The 18,736-nt window shown below is 41.6% G+C and overlaps 1 protein-coding gene across 23 annotated transcripts in view; it reads right to left on the reverse strand.

Annotated features, from left to right (window-relative positions):
- AKAP13 (A-kinase anchoring protein 13) overlaps positions 1 to 18,736 on the reverse strand; it is a 323,232-nt gene that overhangs the window by 96,033 nt on the left and 208,463 nt on the right. Inside the window, exon 1 of one of the 23 annotated variants that reach the window (XM_070618394.1) lies at positions 14,069 to 15,104. The exons of the other annotated variants lie outside the window; for them this stretch is intronic. Within the exon in view, the coding sequence (XP_070474495.1) occupies positions 14,069 to 14,149 (81 nt within the window). The 5' untranslated portion in view covers positions 14,150 to 15,104. Of the gene's footprint in view, positions 1 to 14,068; positions 15,105 to 18,736 lie in introns of those variants that run through there. 23 annotated transcript variants of the gene reach the window in all.

Raw genomic sequence — 18,736 nt, forward strand, 5'->3', positions numbered from 1 at the left:
AGGAGCTAACAGTCCACACCCATTAGAACGGCTAGAATTAAAGACTGATAATATCAAGAGTTGACAAAGATGTGGAGCAGGTGGAACACCAATACATTCCTGGGAGATACAGCAGTACAGCCACTTTAGAGAACAGCTGAGCAGTTTCCTATACTGTCAAACATACACTTACATACAACACAGCAATCCCACTGATGGGTATTTACTCAAAAAAAATCAAAACATATCTTCACACAAAGACTGTTATTGGAATTTCCACTGCAGCTTAATTCATGATAGCCCTGAACTGGAAACAGCCCAGATTGCCATTAACAGATAAATTAATAAACAAATTGTAGTATATTCACACCACGCAGAAGACTCACAATAAGAAGGAATGAACTACTGACAGAAACAACACAGGTGAATCTCAGCAGCATTAGGCTAAGTTAGAAGAAAAAAGCCAAACAAAAAAGACTACCTACTACATTGTCCATTTATATAATATTTTAGAAAAGGCAAAACTAGTACAAAAAAGCATATTAGCGATTAACAAGGAGTGGAGGAAGACGCTGACTGCAAGGGGCCAGGAGAGAACTCTGGAAGGATGGAAATATTCCCATCATGAGAGTGGCAGTGATTACACAATTTAAACATTGGTCAAAACTCATCCAATTGTGAACTTAAAATTGGTGAATTTTATTGTATGTAAATTATATATCAATAAAGATGAAAAAAAATCCCCAAAATAGAAGTATAATCTATATTTTAGTTTTCACTACTCCCAAACACCTTAATATTGTAATCCTCTAGTCTCATTAACACTGAAATACTTAGTGGTAGTTCTAACGATATAAGTAGGAGTATCTAAACAAATCAGCAAGTCATTGAATATTTGTAATGCTCAAAGACAATTTTATTTAATGACCTCTAGAATATAGTATGTACCTACCGGTAGATTTCTGATCACTTTGGTGAGCAGACGCTAAACTATACTGATGATAAAGATCAACAGTTTTATTGAATGTACTAAGAGGGATAAGGCAGAAAGCTTCTGAGATTTTGTCCAAATACAACTGTTTTTCAAAGAAGAAATGCAAAGAATTAAACCGCTAGCAAAATAAACATGCAAACCTGGAACCATATGGAACCAAACACCAAACCACTTGCTCCTTTTAGCTATTTCACCATTACAGAGACTGAGAGGAGGCAGGACCCAGGGGCCATCAATGTTTCAATTCCTGGTGTGTTATGAAACGACATCGAAAATTTGAAAGTGGTCCTGAATGAAAAAGAATCTTTAGCAGGTTCCCTAGGAATATGCAAAACATCCTCTTCAAAATGTAATTTGAGTGTGTGCAATAGGGAACTAACCTCAAATTCAGTAACTTTAACAAATCCTACCCATATCTTTCAAAGAACTGAAACAGTACATTTTCTTAAAAAAAAAAGTTCATTCACTGAAGAGAAGGATTTTTACTGTAAACCGCATCTCACTTGAAATGAGCCAAATTTCACCTACAGTGAATACAAGTTTTTCTGCTAAAGGCAAGAGTCCAGAATTACTATTCTTCAACAGAAAACTGCATTTTGAAGTTGGAAGAGAAAAAAATTGTTTTCCTTTTTTTCCCCGAAATAGGAAGAGGCCGCATGAACACAGCAACAAATTTAAATAGTTAACAGAAACAAAAAAGCTTAGGAGATCCTTTAACAACAGTGAAGAATGTTGAACTGCTCTGAATTATCATGACCTCGCTCTTTCCTTCCATGACCTTCAACACCTTTCCAGGCAACATTTTAGGAAACTTTGCTAAAATTCCATATTTTAGAATATTTTTCATCATCTGCTCAATAACACACATATTATTCTACGGCCAATGAGTAAACTGGACATCCTTTGCCTGCAATACGTAAGGGACTAATAGACTACATTTTTCATGTCATTTTTGGCATTTGTGTGTTAAAAAAAGTGAGTTGCACATTTTGCAAAATAATATGTAATATAATATACAGTAATATTGAAAATAAAAAATTTATTTAAAATATTTGTTATTTAAAATATAAATACTTACTGAAAGGATGAAATTAAAATTAAATCAAATCTCTAACTGAATACATTGATTTCTGAATAACAGCAACGAGAACGTATCAGTGTTGGGAGACAATTCTCCATGGGTCTCTACTTCTTCTGCATGGCTTGTGAACAAAGGCACTGAGTATCCTTTTGCTCTGGACTATCTTTTCAAGAATGTCTGTATATCAAACAGCCTTGGAAGATAGAGATATTGTTTCCTTCTGAAGCAAAGGGCCGGTCTGTTCACCATCCAGTAAGACACAGATAACGTCTCAGTCAAAAGCAAAGGTCAGGCAGGCTTACTGCCCGTTATAAAAATTCAGATTTCCTAAGGCTGGGGTTTGTCAGCTGTGACACAGCATCCACCTGCACCCCTCCGTGCTGCCCCCATGGGACTTGGGAAGCAAGAAAGACCAACAAGAAGCAGATGCTCATGGTGCTTTTTATAGTATTCAGTATTAAAACCTTTAAACACAGTGGCAGCCAAAAATCTCTTGATGTGATCACATCTATGTGGCAAAAAAATTGTGATCTGATTCAATTTTTCATTGAGTGGTTATGCTCAAATGATCATAAAGAGACAACCAATACCCATTTTAATTTTTCTGTAGTTTCTCAAATTTTCTTTCATGATTACATATTACTTCTTGTTTTTTAAAAATTTATTTAGATATACTTTTCATTTTGTAATAACTTGAGGTAACAAAGATAGTTTAGAGTTCTCACATACCCTGCCCTCATCAGTTTCCTCTATGTTAACATCTTACATAACCATGGTACATTCGTCAATACTAAAAACCAACTCTGGAACGTTACTATTAACTAAACTCCTGACTTTATTTAGATTTCATTAGTTTTTCCACTAATGTTCTTTTCTGTTCTAGGATCCAATCCAGGAGATATCACATTGCACTGTGTGTGTGTTGCATTTTAACATCTTTATTGAAATGTCACTCATACACTCTAAAACTCGCCCAATTACATGTATAATTCAATGGTTTAGTATATTCACAGAGTTGTGTAACCATTGCCACTATCTAATTTTAGAACATTTTCATCACACCAGAAAGAAACTCTGTATCCATCAGTAGTCACACCCCGCCCCAACTGCTGCCTCCCAGCTCTAGGCAAACAGTAACTTACTTTCTGTCTCTATGGATTTGCCTACTCTGGACCTTTCATATAAGTGGAATCATATATCATGTGGTCTTTTGTGACTGGCTTCTTTCATTTAGCAAAATGTGTTCAAGGTTCATCCATGTCACAGCATCTATCAATACATATTCATTCCTTTGCTGCCAAATAATATTCCGCTATATGGATACACCCACATTTGATCGCTCGATTCTTCAGCTCATGGACATTTGGGTTGTTTTTACTTTCTGGCTATTAGGAATAACGTTGCTATGAATATTCATATACAAATTTTTGTGTGGACACGTGTTTTCATTTCTCTTGGATATGTACCTAGGAACAGAACTGCTGGGTTGTGTGATAGCTTTATGTTTAATGTTTCAAGGAATTGCCAGACTTTTACAAAGTCGCTGCACCATTTGACACTCCCACCAGCAATGGATGAATGTTCTAATTTCTCCTATCCTGGCCAACACCTGTGATTATTTTTCTCTGTCTGTTTGACTGGAGCCATCCAAGTAGGTGTGAAGTGGTATCTCATGTGAGCATACGTATTTTTTAAAATGGAAAATATTTTCTAATCTGTGGGTTACTTTCTAGGAAAGGAAGATACTACAAAGACTAGATGCTCATCACCCTCATATTTGTTTTCTTCCTTATTTTAAAAAGATGTTATACCTTCCGTGTATCAAAACATTGTGTCAAGTCTTAAAAGAAGTAGTAAAAGAACTTGTCCTCCAAGAACTCATAGTTTATGTGAGAGAGGCACGAAAAATGTTAAGTTAATAAGCCTTTCACAGCATCTCGCACACAGCAGACGCTGAAATGTGTGCTGATTTGGACAATGCGTGCTATAGTTAATAGAAATGGCAATGAGAGTGAACAGAACACTATAATGACTTACCATATTTTAAATGCTACATACATTTGGGGCCAGGTCACAAATATTACATACAGAGACACTGGGCCAGACTAGCAACTAGCCTTTTCCACTTCCTATAAGGCACTGCACAATGCAGAGAGTGGGGAAGTCAGAGATAGCCATCCCCTTGTTGAAGCAGAATTCTGGGAGGTTCAAGTTTCACAGAAGTTAGGGACGCAGAGAGCTGGGAAGAGAAGCTAGGTCCCAGCACCAGCTATTGCAGAGAAGTCAAAACTGATTAAAAAAAAATTACTAAATTGGGCTACTGTGAGGTTTCTGGTTAACCTTGGAAAGAGCAGTTTAACGAGATAGATGAGATCAGAAATAAAACTGTAAAACATCTCATCATATTCCTAGACTCATGGTACTTTAAAGTTTGTAAAGTACTGTCACCTCGATTTGGCCTTTTTCCTGCCCCACAAGGAGGCACGCTGCCACTTTAGAGAAGGGACCGCACACTCAGCGGGGCTGGATCAGGGGACAGTGTCTCTGTGTGTGAACTAGATCGTACTGGTAACTTTATCTGCTCAAACGACAGTAAGCTTCCTGAGAGCAGAATCACGTTTTTTATTCCACGGGTCTCCCCAGTGAATAAAGTCATGTGTCACTTAACGATGGGGATATACTCCAAGAAGTGCGTTGTTAGCTGATTCTGTCATTGTGTGAACATCAGAGTGGACTCACACGAACCCAGACGGTATGGCCTCCGATGCACCTAGGCTGTATGGTACTAATCTTACGGGACCACGGTCGTACACATGGTCCATCACCGACTGAAGCACCATTATGAGGTGCACGACTATAGCAAGTGCGTGGTTCACGGTGGATGCCTAATGAATAATCTTTGAATTATTTTTCTCTCAGTGATTCTGTAGAAAACTGAAAGTTGGGAGAGCCTTTAGGATTATCACCCTGCCTCCCTTTACCAGATGCATTAAAAAAAACCCTGAGGCCAAAGGAGGTGAAGAAACTCGAAGAAGATAATACAATATTTAGAAATAGAGTGAGGACCCAGTTTTCCTCGCTTCCAGTCCAGTGTTCTTTCTTCATCCCCACGTGTCTCTTTTTGTTCTTTACTTTCTAAACAATTTTTAATCATAGTATTAAAATGACTAAGTCTGGCAAAGTGCATTTAACATCTCCAGGGAAGATTTGTTGGAAAATAAGAGTCACTGTTTAATTTAGACAAAAATATTTAGAAAATAAAGTATTATCAAAATGAAACTAAAACAAGGAATTGTGGGTGCCTATTTTTGAAACATCAAAATGCCGTAAGTGAAAGAAATCTTGTTTGTTTGTTTGTTTTTGGCTTCATCCATGTCTAGGAGCCTCTGTTTTCTATCACTGACAGTTAATTAACAATGGTGTTCTCAGAAGGCTCACTGTCTCTAAGTAAACGAGAAATGTAAGCAAATCTGGCAATGATGCAGTTTAGTTTGAATTAGGCTTCATTTACAAACATTGAAAAGTAAAACCTTTATTGAAAAACAGTAAGATTTCAGGTAAATCAAGACTTCCTCACCAGGAAAGGATGGGGGTATCTAGCATAAAGAGGCTTCCAAAAGCTATCTTACTGTCAGCTATCCACTGAACCAACCTCACAGGTGGCCAGTCAACACTTAGAGAGTACCCACTTTAGGCAAGAAACAGTGTTAAGATACAGCAACAGAGAGAAAGATGAGTAAGTTATGATCTTGATTATAATCTGCACGGTATGTCCCACAGTTTAAAATATGAGGAGCCTTTTCTAATTTAAAATGTCATGGGTAACATCTGCCTCCACATCCCAGGATGACAGACGTATACAAGCATATGGGTCTATGGATCATCAGACTCAACGAGGTAACTCCGCAAACTGTGGACCACAGGCTGGGAAACGCTGATGAGTTTATGAAATACAACAGGTACACAAGCACCTGAAATGCACAGAGGTAGGGAAGTCTCCAGTATAAAAGAAGATAATTTCTGGCTCAGAGATTTGAGAAAAGTTTAACAAAGGTGGTGGTATATGAGATAGGCCTTAAAAGGGGGCAGTACGTTTGAGAGAGAGGCAGTAAGGCAGAGAATTTCAGCCATGTGAAAAAAGTATGAGCAAAGCAGTTAGGATGCGTCAGAGCTGGAGTTCACAGCCTTCCGTGGCACAGACTCCTTCAAGAAGCTGAGAGAAGCCATGGAACCCCTTCCCAGAAACACTACCAGTCAGTGGTTCTGGAGCATATCTTTATAGTCCAGATTAGAGACCTTTTCCTTAGATATTTTTGAGGAGCACAGAAAGCTCAAAGGTATCCAGAAGAATAAACTCTGGAAAGAAGAATAATGGGAGATACGGCTACAGTGAATCTAGGCTTTATTCCCTACCAAGGGTCACACCCTGTCCCCCTACCGCCACAAGAATATAAGCAAGGGAGTGAGGAAGTCAGTATTACACTAGGAAAATAACTCTACAAGAAGTGTAGAGATAAAATGGGAGAGTGGGGAGGAAGGAAGCATGGGCCCTCTAGGACACAAAGACCAGTTAGGAGGAGGCTGAACTGGTCTAGTCTAAAGGCAGCATGCCCCTGGACCAGAGAGATGTCCTCTGGAGCACAGAACCAGCAGATCAGGAAGCTAGTACTAAGGGCAGAATCCACAGAAATGAGAGAAGGTGGGGAGGGGTCAAAATCCATAATTTAACAGATACAGGAAATCCAGAGGCAAGAAGATGATGATGCATTTTTTGGACTATGTTGAGTTTGATATGTTAAGATGTCTTCAAATGGCTAAACAAAGTTGTGGATCTTGAGAGCAAGGGTGGATGCTGGCTTCATTAGTTCTTGAGGTAACAGGTGAAAAGAGTGTACAAGAGAGCCAAGGCAGAATACGCAAGGAGAAAAGACACTGAAGGCAGCATTCACATTAGGTAACACACATGCAGATGGCGTAGCTTGGAAAGTTCATACTAGCTGGTTTCTTACAAACACAAATAGCACAAAGTGAGTGTGTATTAGGGAAATGCAAAGAAATCAACTCCACAATGAGATACTACCTCACACCCATTGGGATGGCTATTATAAAAACCAAAACCAAAAAAAAAAAAAAAAAAAAAAACCCAAACAAATAACAAGTGTTGGTGAGGATGTAGAGAAATTGGAACCTTTGTGCATTGCTAGTGGGAATATAAAATGGTGCAGCCACTGTGGAAAACAATACGGCAGTTCCCTCCAAAATGAAACAGTTATCATATGATCCAGCAATTCCACTTCTGGGTATATACCCAAAAGAACTGAAAGCAGGGACTCGAACAGATATTTCTGCACCAATGTTCACAGCAGCATTACTCACAATATATGAAAGGTGGAAACAACACCAATGTCCACTGACAGATGAATGGATAAACAAAATGTGGTCTATATATACAATGGAATATTATTCAGCCTTAAAAAGGAAGGAAATTCTGACACATGTTACCACATGAATGAACCCTGAAGATGTTATGCTAAGTGAAATAAACCAGTCACAAAAGGACAAATATTGTATGATTCCACTTATCTAAGGTACCTACAGTAGTCAAATTCATAGAGACAACAGAATGGTGGCTGTGAAGGACTAGAAAAAGGACAAAAGAGGGACTTACTGTTCAATGAGTATGGAGTTTGGGCAAAGATGAAAATCTTCTGGACATGGATGGTGGTGACAGTTGCACAACAGTGTGAACGCATTTAATGCCACTGAACTGTACGCCTAAATGTGGTGAATTTTATGTTATGTATATTTCCCACAGTAAAAAAAAAAAATGAGTGTGCAGCAGTTAGAGATAAGCAAGCTTGTTTAGAGAAAAGCAGAAAAGCAGTCAGGCAGCCCACACAGAGGCAGAGCTGTAATCTGGGCCAGATGGTACCACTCATGGTCAACGTCGTTCACCAGAGGACAGACTCCACATGTAGTGAGGACGGAAACAATGTCGAAACATGTATCAGCATTTCCAACCACATCCTGTATATAGTGACAACACCAATCATACCATAGTCACATGTGAAAAACACCGTACTTACTACATAAGTAAGCTGCTTAAGAGATGTAAATTGGATTACAAAACATCTCCCCCTTTCTGCCTTGTATCAGAATCACTGATGTGACAGGTAAATTGGCCCTAGTCTTGCTTCCACAGCAGCTCCACTGTTTGTTTCCCACTCATACAATGAGACAACTTAAGGCCGCACTACGTGGCTCCATTTGAAACATTTTCAGAGTGCTGCTTATAGGCCAGATACAATGCCAGGCCCTGAACACAGACATGGTAACACATCTGTTCTCGTATTAGTCTCTGTTCCTAAAGGTGACCTCTACAACTGAGGTTCTTCTATCAACAGATCTGTACTATCAACACTCTTAGCCAGCTCTGAGAAGAGGTTTGACAAAAGATCCTGATTGACAGCAGAATGAGGAGATGGAAGAGGAAGAAACACCACGGTTGAGACTGCTAATAATTTGAGTTTTAAGAGAAAAACAAAGATAACTACGAGCCCCTCTATTCAGATTTCCCCCTATGGAATCTTTGAGCTATTAGCAAAATACAGGACTGGTAACTGACTGAACGGGTAGGAGAGGGAACAGCTCAAGATGATTCAGAAATTTTGTTCAGCAGGTAGCTGGAAGAGAGGAAACAGAGATTTTGCCATTAAATATCCATGTCTTTCGGAGGAATAAGTTACCAAAACCCACTTTTTGGCTCTCATCACAGTTATGATTCTTTAGCCAAAAAAACAAACTTAGTCTTTTTTTCATGGTTTCTCCATGACAACCAGCTCACAGACACTACAGGTATCTGACACTCAAAGTTCTGCTGAGTTACAGTGTACACAGAACAGGGGATAACAAAAGTTACTTCAGGAGAAACGTCAGACCCATCCAGGTAGTTTTTCATTCCTGCCCAGAGGCCTGGGACCTTGTGCTAATCTAAACCGCACCCACGCTGTGTTCCCATCAGTCTGAAAATAGAGTTGTACATATTTTCTGTGGAGAGGGAACTGCCTTTTGTTTCTGGCAGTGTTTCTGCAACTGTTTATATCTGAACATCCTAATAATACAGTTCATGGTTACACCCAGCCTTCCCAGCCATTGCCCATATTTACTTCCTCTGCAACTGTCTCAAGAGATCCAGCCAGAGCTGCAAGGCTGAAGAAAAGGAAGCAAAAACCCACTATCCGGACATGGAAGCCAACACTTGAGTCAAAATCCTTTCAGGGAATCAGATTGCAGATGTGCAAATATCTTCAATCCTCAGCCTCCTTCTGTCTTTCACTTGATGCAATGTGGAAGTGTCTTAGAGCAAGCAAACTTCTAAAGAATGTGCATTTCTCTGGAAAATGACACTAGACTGAAACTACTCCTTTGACTTTAGCTAGTGAGGTCACGTGGCCTGCCCAAACATCACGGACAGCGAAGGGGGTGTTCTCCTCTTTAAATCTTTTTATTCAATGCACATAAAACATGAACGCGAATCTTTTAACCATTCATCTGACACTCTGAATTACTAGCTACAAAGTGTGCGCTCAATAAATCATCAGTAACAGGAAGAATCATGTTTTATTAGCAGACAATATTTTTCCAAGAGCCCAAAGCTATAAAATTAGTAAAACAGAAATAGCCTCTGGACTACAGTTTAAATCAGCAGTTAATCCTAGATTCTGACCCCTTTCTTTTTCGGCATGCGAGTTTTGCAGTAAGTTTCCGACACTTGGTATCCTCTTGGGTTAACAGTGGTCTCAGGAAAGCTCGTCCTGAATTAGCTACTGAATTGCGTTAGGTGGAAAGCTCCTATCATTCACCAGATTGTGAGGCCACTACTAGATTTTTGAAGGATGCTAAGAAAAAGGTCAGGTTGATACCAAAGGGCCTCTGCCAACAATTAAAATTCTTCCATTTCCCATTCTGAGCATGTGATTCAGAGTTACAATCCACTTACTATAAGAGCCAGAAGTCATTCATGCATCAACAGGGGGTAACCAAGGGAATATCATATAGTGAAGAAGAGGAATGCGTGTGTGTGTACTGGGTTAGGGGATCGAGGGGTGAGTGGCCAAGGGATATTATGCCTTATTATCTAGAAAAAAATTCAGAAAGGAGGTAAGATTTCAGGATGCTGGGGGTTGATGACAGGAAGCAAGAGCTATCTGAGGATACAGACTAATGTATCCAGCCTTAGGGAAATCTTAAGAGAAGGCCCTCGATGGAGAAGAGCTACCATGAAACTAACTACACAGAACTGACCACGACAACAGATCAGAATGCAGAATAAGCCAAAGAAAGCATGGGTACACAACACAGGATGAGAATTCTGAAGCTAATCCACAGTGAATTATTAGGATGCCAATGGGAGGGACTGGGGTTATAAATGCAGAATACCAAAGCAACAGGCTCTCAACCTAAATTTTGTGGTTAGTCATACTTCATCTCTGTGTTCTTATATCAACCTGATCAATACATTAAATACAGTTTACATAACATGATGCTTATGAATCCGTACTTACACCCCTTAAAAGATTAATTCATTCAACTGACAAACTTATTGAGCATTTATTATGAATTAGACACACTGTTTTGAGTACTCGGATACAGAGGATAGATGAAAAAATTAGGAACTCTCTAAAAGCAAATGTCCACAGATAAAAGCGGAATGAGGAATACACATGATCACTTGAGAGCTGAAGTGGCATACGCACTCAATATAATTATCTTTTTCAAACACTGATTAAAAGCCTTAAAACTTAAAATGGAAGATAATCAGAGAACACTTCTGAATGATTAAAAAAAAATAGGGGAAAATCTGCTAGAAACTGTGTGACAAAGTGAATTTATATGATATCATGCACCTGTCCTGAGTGTTAGAGAAGAAACTGGGAATGAAGCGATTGATAGAACTTCCAAGACCTTTTCCAACATGAAAAGTCTAAGATAGAAAAAAACTCCACATACGTATATATGAAGAAAAACTGACATACATCTTCATGGAATGAAAGGAACTGGGTGACTCAAGGAGGAGGTCCAGGATAGCAAGAAAAAGCATGAACTTTGAATACCATCTGATCTGGGCTTGCATCCTCTTACCTACACATGAGCTGTGAGACCTTTGGAAAATTACTAACAATCCGAATCTGTTTTTCCACATGCAAAATGAGACAAATACTGGGAATGTAAAAATTAAATGCCTGTATCTCATATCCATCCAATTCTTCCCACTTCAGACCACAAAACCAGTTTATCATGCCTGGACTACCACAATGGCAGCCTAACTGACGCCCACACTGCCAGAAGGATCTTTTAAAAACGCAAATTGAGAAGCAATGAAGCCAACAAAAGCAAACTCCCCCGTGGCTGTCCAGGCCTTGCTCTGCTGGGACCCAAGGCCCACAACGGCCTTCTTCTCAGGCTGCTCCCCGCTTGCTCACGATGCTCCCGTCACAGCGGCCCTGTCAGTTCTTTCCTACCTCCGAGCCTCCGTGTTTGCTGTTCATTCTTTCTAGAACTCCTTTCCTTGGTACAGCTGGCATCTTTTTATTCTCTGGAGATCAGTTTCAAATGTCAGCACCTCAGAAAGATCTTCTATCTAAAATAGGTCTTCCCATTATTTCCTATACAGCACGCTGCTTATTTCTGTCAAATCGCTTAAAATAATTCATACTTTTTTGTTTCCCTTTTTATTATCTATCTTTAAGCAATATGAGGATTTTAAAGATTTTATCTTTTTTCCTTTTTCTCCCCAAAGCCCCCTGGCACACAGCTGTATATTTTATTTTCAGCTGTGGGTCCTTCTAGCTGTGGCATGTGGGACGCTGCCTCAGCATGGCCTGATGAGCGGTGCCATGTCCGCACCCAGGACCTGAACCGGCGAACCCTGGGCCACCGCAGCGGAGCGCGTGAACTCAACCACTCGGCCACGGAGCCGGCCCCAGCAATGTGAGGATTTTAAAGAACTGTGTACCCACTGGACTTAGCACCATGCCTGGCATGAAGAGGTCACTAAGACTGTTTTAATGTATAGCTCTCAATGATGTTACCTTCGTCTCTATCTCCAAAGCAAAATAATTAACACCAAACTTTCCCATGTCCTTTCAAACTGGACATGGGGTGTTTTTAGGACTCCTAGTGTTCACTGATTTCTAAAAAATGCCTATTTTCTGAGAAGTGAAGTTTTCTCTACTGAAAATCTTTCATTATGTAGTAGGCAGTATGGTACAAAAAAGAATTCAAACACAGGTTTATCTAATTATAACTAATTATATCCTTGATTAGCTGTGGCCTTGTGAAAAAGATCACGTCCTTTTCCCCCAAGTCCTTCCCTCTCCCTCCCGGGGCTCAAGCTCGCCTCACCTTAAGCTCTTCCCAGGAAAATGGGAGGAAACAGCTGCTGCCTGACAATTCAGTCTCACGTGGAGTAACGTATGTGGAAACGTTTTGTTAAAACGGTAAAATAGCATCCACGAGGCCCACGAGCCTGTGCCGATCTAGCTCTGCTCGTGAGGGCCTCCACCCCTAGAGCGAAGAGTCCTACACGCCCTAGCATTATTTTAAATGTACGATATTCCTTGGGATACCTGGCTGAGATTCTTCCGTCCTCCCTCCCTCTTCTCCTTCTTTCTTTTTCCCCCAAGACAGGTAAAATCACACAGTCAAGCACATAATGGTGCTGAAAACCAGGCTGTCCTAAATACATCATACGAGGACAAGTTTAAAAATCACTGTGCCTTCATAGAGGAAATCACATTTCAGAGAAACAAAAATGAATAATATCTTGGAACAAGTCCAAAATGCCAAGTTGCCAGTTGCCCTCAGCCTGGGCCTGGCAAGTCAGACCACCACCTCATGGCGATTGCGGGGGGACGACAACACCACTCCACCACAAATCAGAACTCCTCTGCCTAGCCCTGGCCAACATGGTATTTCACTGGCTTCTGCGTTTAGCCTTCTGAGCCCATTTCTTGGCCTCGATGGACCAATAAAAAAAATTAGGGAGTCTCAAGTAATAAACCGAATTGATAAATCAATAAAACAGCTCCACTATTTCCTTGACCAGGGCAATACATTACCACTCTGCCCAGACTCCTCTGGCTCCACACCCCCACACGTTCAGGTACCGAGGTTCTTTTGGCATCTGTGAAGCACTTGGTCGGCTTCCAACTTCCTCTGCCTCTGCCAAAAAACTGCTAAACTTCCAAAAAGTGTTCCTTGAGTTGTCCAACATTCCCAGACTCCCATCTTACGGCTGGAGGCGTTCTGACTAATTTTAGATTCAAGGATGCCTTCTGTGAGCAAGTAGCCATGCAGACTCTCCGCCCCATCCTGCTTAGACACCCAGCATCACTAATGCCAGAAAACAAACGAATACAGCTGTCGACAGAGGCAGGGGCTAGACCCGAAAAGCAGTGAAACCAAGGCAAAAGGGCCACTTCACTGCCTGAATAAACAGGTTGACAGGAGACCCTTCCAAAGGAAAGCAATGTCCATCTTTCCCCTAGAGTTACGAGTGAGAGACAGCAGAAACAACAGATAGAAAAGACCAGACAAAAGACAGAGACCAAGCGGCAGAGGCAGAAGGAGAGAGACAAAGATACTCAGAGCGGGGCTTGAGGGGGGAGGCCGGGGATGACAGAGATAGAGGGACAGACAGATTTCTCAGGAAAGAGCACTCTGAAGGTGAATTTCTCCCTCTACGATTTTCAAGAATATGAGGTTCTCCCGAGCACGGCAATCCAAAAACAAGTAAAATGACATTTAAACCGTAAGTGCCTCAAATGCTGATTCTCAAGCCCCCACTGTCTCCGGTTAGACATTCCTTTAAGAACCTTAAAATCACCAGCTGGACCGGCCACTCCCCACTGTTCGCACATACTTCTCGTTCTCAAGTGGCCACGGACCCAGTTACTGCATTCAGAGAGAAACGAGCCTGAGAGCTCTGGGATGTACGAAGCGTGGCCCCTTACCTTCAGCAACACCACGTCCACTGTCCTGTCCACCTTGGAGATGTCACATAGGCTGTAGCGCCTCTTGTGCCGTTCGTACATTTTGTCCAAACGCAGAAGACGGGAGACAAAATGCAGGAGACGTACCACTGTTCACTCGGGGGACCTGTGTGCTCCGGCAAGTCCAGAGTTCTAAATTTCTCACAGCGAGCTGGAGGAGATCCGTGCCTGCCTGACTCCTCTGTACGTAAAACCCTCCAAGGGTCAAAAGAGGAATTAAAAAGAAACCAAGCAGATTCCAATTCCTCGAACTGAGAACTTTCTGGCAACGTCTGAGCACTGGGATGATGAGTCTATAATTCATAATACAACAATAAATGCCTCCTGATGCTATACTTTACACAAATCTTGACTGAAAGAGAAGCACACTTCATTTCCATCACTGGCAATCACTCGAGTAGAAAAATGAAGAATTAACTGGCTAAGCATAATAGCCGAGGCACGTGGGGAAAAAACCCAAAACAGCCAATAAAATTCCAATATGTATTTTGCCAGTTAAAGAGAAAGAGAAAAAAGGGGTGAAAACTCTTTCAAAGGAATGATATGAAAAAACTGTCTCATTAAATTCTGTTCTTGCTTTAAAAAACATAAAGGAAAATCAATTTTTCCTTTATAGAAAAAAGAGATGAAGCTTGGAGATTCTGTTCAAAGTAGAGTCTTTAGAGCCAGGCTCTTGCTCACCAGGCAGGAGGCTTGGTTCTGATTCCAGTTGAAAATATCTAATGACAGCAGAGTCCAAATGAGGAAAAAAAAGACCACTCCTCCTGCCCTGCTCCCTCCCTCCCTGCCTGGGCGCTGGCCCTTCCCTACCCCAGCCCCCTCCGCCCTCTCCGCCCTCTCCCTCACTCTCCAGAACGTCACTACTTGCCCTTTCAGCTCCGCACCAGCGGCCTTGGAGGTTTGAAAACCTAATTGCAGTGGTGGGAACATGATTCATCCACAGACGAAGAAGAGACAAACAAGGCTTCCTTTTCCAACCCACTTCCTCCTCCTCCTCCTCCTCCTCCTCCTCGCACCGTCCCTTGTGAAAAAGGCTCTGTCTAAGACTCTGCCAGGCATTGCAAGATGCAGCTCCAGCGCTTTGATGTCAAGGCAGTATGGTAATAAAGGGAGGGGGATGTCACCCTAAACACTACAAGCAGTACAGCATAGTTAACTATTCCACGAAGTACAGAAAATTGAAACTACCCAAGGCTCACACTGCTTCTCCCTGCCAGACGCACACCAATGATTTAATATGAGAAAAATGTTAGCCAAGTATTTCAGGGCTACGTCTCTAGGATCCAGAAGCGGCTACAAAAGTGTACGACAAGGTTTAAAAATCATCATGCGTTCAGCATTTGGGGAGGAGGGGGGCTTTAAAAAAAACTGAGGGGGGAAAGGAGAATGAATGGCTATGTGTGTCAATACTGTCTGTGACTGAGAGCCACCTGGCTGGGACGTCTTCCCCCTTCAAGGCGTCATTCACATGAACCGAGCCTTGCATGGGGCTGTTTTCTCATTTGCCTGTTTTCTGACTCTCTGAGACCCCCCCGGGCCCCACCCCATCCAGCATTCTCAGGGGCAGACCTGCTCCAGAATTCATTCTCTCACTTCAGACGTTCTCTCACTTGGGGCGTAGATGATGTTGGAGGGAAAGGAGGAGGAGGAACTGAGGGAAGCAGAAAGGGAAAAAAAAGTGGAGAAAGGAAAAAACTAAAAAGATTTTCTCCTTCTAGGAGCATTAAGCTGCTGACACTTTGCCCGAGTGGCCAGAGGAATCCTTGGCTAGACCTGGAGAGCGCGAATGAGGGGGTTCAAATACCACAACAGCAGGGAAGAAAGGAGATTTAATACCGAAATTTCCGTCAATAGTGTAAGCAGAGTGGGTGGTTAGGTTTTTCAGGAGCTACAAAAGGGGTCCGGAAGGTGTGACAAGTCACCATTTCCTCAGGCGATGCATCCAAGTTGCCAACCAGCTCAAAGGAGAGAAACACAACAAACCCTGCCAGGACATAAGCACTCTCTTCACCTGTCTCCTCACCCACCACAGCTACAACTAGAACCAACTCGAAGCCTTTCATCCCCCAGCCTCACTGTTTCCTCCACCGCACGAGGGTGGACAGCCCTGCCCTTCCCCACAGGCCCCGTGAGCCTTGCCTCTGTGACGTTACCCACATGTACAGTGAAATAGATGCTGCTTTTCATTAGAGTGACGATGAAAAACAGTAGAAACAAGATGATTAGAGAGAGATTAAAAAGTTGTAAATAAAATTCTTGCTCAGGCTTACCAGAACGGTGGGAACCTGGCCAGGGGTTTACATATACTTTGAACCGATGTGGCCTAAGGCACAAATCGAAACATCCTCCAGGCTTTAGCATTTGGAAGAACTGATAGTTTGTTATCTTTTCTGTGTGAACTTTCACCAAGCTATAACTTCGAACTCGCCCTCCTCCCCATGTGGACACAAAGCTGCCTCCCCTCTGTCCTCAATATGGTTTATTCCTCACTGCCTCTCCCTTCTGATTTAATTAGAGTCAAATGTTTCCAGCTTCCAAGGTTCCCAGGCATCTCTCTAGGGATCAGTGATGCTGTAAGCACCATAGAGTCTTTCTACTCCCAACGTCATCTAACCATTGACTTTAATGTAGATAATCTGTATTAACTTAATCTATATTGATAATCTGTATCTTGTGCCTTGCAGTGAAGACAAACAGAAGAAATAAATAAAGTCTCTGTCCTCAAGAAGCTTATGTAATTAGGGAGAAATCTGTTTCAAAATAATATAATTGTCTGAAATAGCCCAGATTACTGTTCTGAGATACAGATTCTTCTTTTCCTTCCTGACGATCTGCTGGCTTTGTGCTACAGGCTGGAAATCTAGACTTCCTATTCTTTCTGCACAAATAAACATGTTAAAAGGACCGGGAATTGTCCTTACATAGTCTGTTCCTTCTTGGAGAACACACACTCTGGGTAGGGAAGGAATACACTCGGTGGGGAAAAAGAGTCTGTTTTGCTTTCCCCTCTGGATCTGTTGAGCACGCTCTACAGAAGACAGAATCTGCAGTCCTGTGCTTTTGCTGCTGATGTGACAATTCCAAGTTTTTATCAAAAACATCTGGAACCACTGAACAGTTATTCTGTTAGGATTTTGAAACACAGCAACCAATCATTTTATATCCAAACCAGAGCTGAGAGCTACGAATTTTCACTTTGAGAATACTTCCTCTTTCCTTTAATTTTGGGAACTTGTAGTAAAATATGTTTATTATTTACAATCTCTTAGGACAGCAGTTATTTACAAGATTAATGATATCTCCCTTCTCTCTGTGTACTCCATTTCACTCTCCGTCCACAACAAGGAGTCCCAAATTCTTCAATAGAAGCAAGCAGTGCTTTTAGTCTGTTCCTACCACAGGCCCAACATATGTACTTAAAGATTCTAGAAAATGAAGTAGAAAAATATTTTATGCATTTTTTTTTAAAGATTTTATTTTTTTCCTTTTTCTCCCCAAAGCCCCCCGGTACATAGTTGTATATTCTTCATTGTAGGTCCTTCCAGTTGTTGCACGTGGGACGCTGCCTCAGCGTGGTTTGATGAACAGTGCCATGTCCGCGCCCAGGATTCGAACCAACGAAACACTGGGCCGCCTGCAGCAGAGTGCGCGAACTTAACCACTCGGCCACGGGGCCAGCCCCATATGCATTTTGATTTGTGCATAGCATTTCCGTTCGTGAATTAAATGTTCTCTATTTAATTACAAGATCTAACACCGTACCCGAATTATTTAAGCATTCCTGTGGGTCAAGGCTATTTGGCTGCCTTTGTTCTAGCTGGGGCAGAACTCTGTCTCAAGGCCCACAGTAAAGTCTCTGAATGAGGACACCACCTAGTGGGTACACTGAAGATCCAAGAGAACACCAAAGGCCAGGAAGGATTGGGGGGTCTACCGCTACTGAATAGTTTCCCTGATACCCCTACGTGAACAGAAAGCAGCAGCGTGGGACTGGGCACTAAGCGACCCACCCATGATCAGTTAGTCAGTCTCTGGAGGGAACGCAAGGTAGTCAGATGAAAATCGAGTGTTCCTTCTCTTCCCAGGTGCGCCACTATTTCAGCGAGCAGCCCGGCATGAGTCTGACCCCCCGGACCTACGTTTCCAGAACTGAAAAAGGAGAGGAGTTGGATACCAGACCACATCTGAAGTTCCTTCTTGATGTGACATCGTCAGTCTGAGACTAAGAAACCTTTATCACCTGCCACCGTAGCTCATAGGATGTGGGTAGATTCAGAGGAGAAAGAAAAAGGAATTGAGAAATTCTCTCAACACTTGTTGTAGAAAACATGTCGTATATTCTTGCATAATTATATTTTCCACCTCCACTTTTCAAAGAAACAGGAAAGGAAAGGTCTACCACAGTTAACAATTTTCATTAATTTATGATTTCATTAACTTACAAATAGTACGTCATTCAGAGTTCCACATTTGTTGGTGGCAAAATTTACTACAATACAGATAAAACATTTAGCCTCCACTTGAGCAACTCCAGTTTGTTTAGAGTAACAGACTGCTTCAAACGAGAGGTCTGAATATTTGAGAGGAGAAAGAAGGAAATTACTCACAATGGCTGCAAAGGAACTGTTT

This window comes from Equus przewalskii, chromosome 1 (assembly GCF_037783145.1).
Source record: "Equus przewalskii isolate Varuska chromosome 1, EquPr2, whole genome shotgun sequence".
In the NCBI taxonomy this organism is placed as follows: Eukaryota; Metazoa; Chordata; class Mammalia; order Perissodactyla; family Equidae; genus Equus; species Equus przewalskii.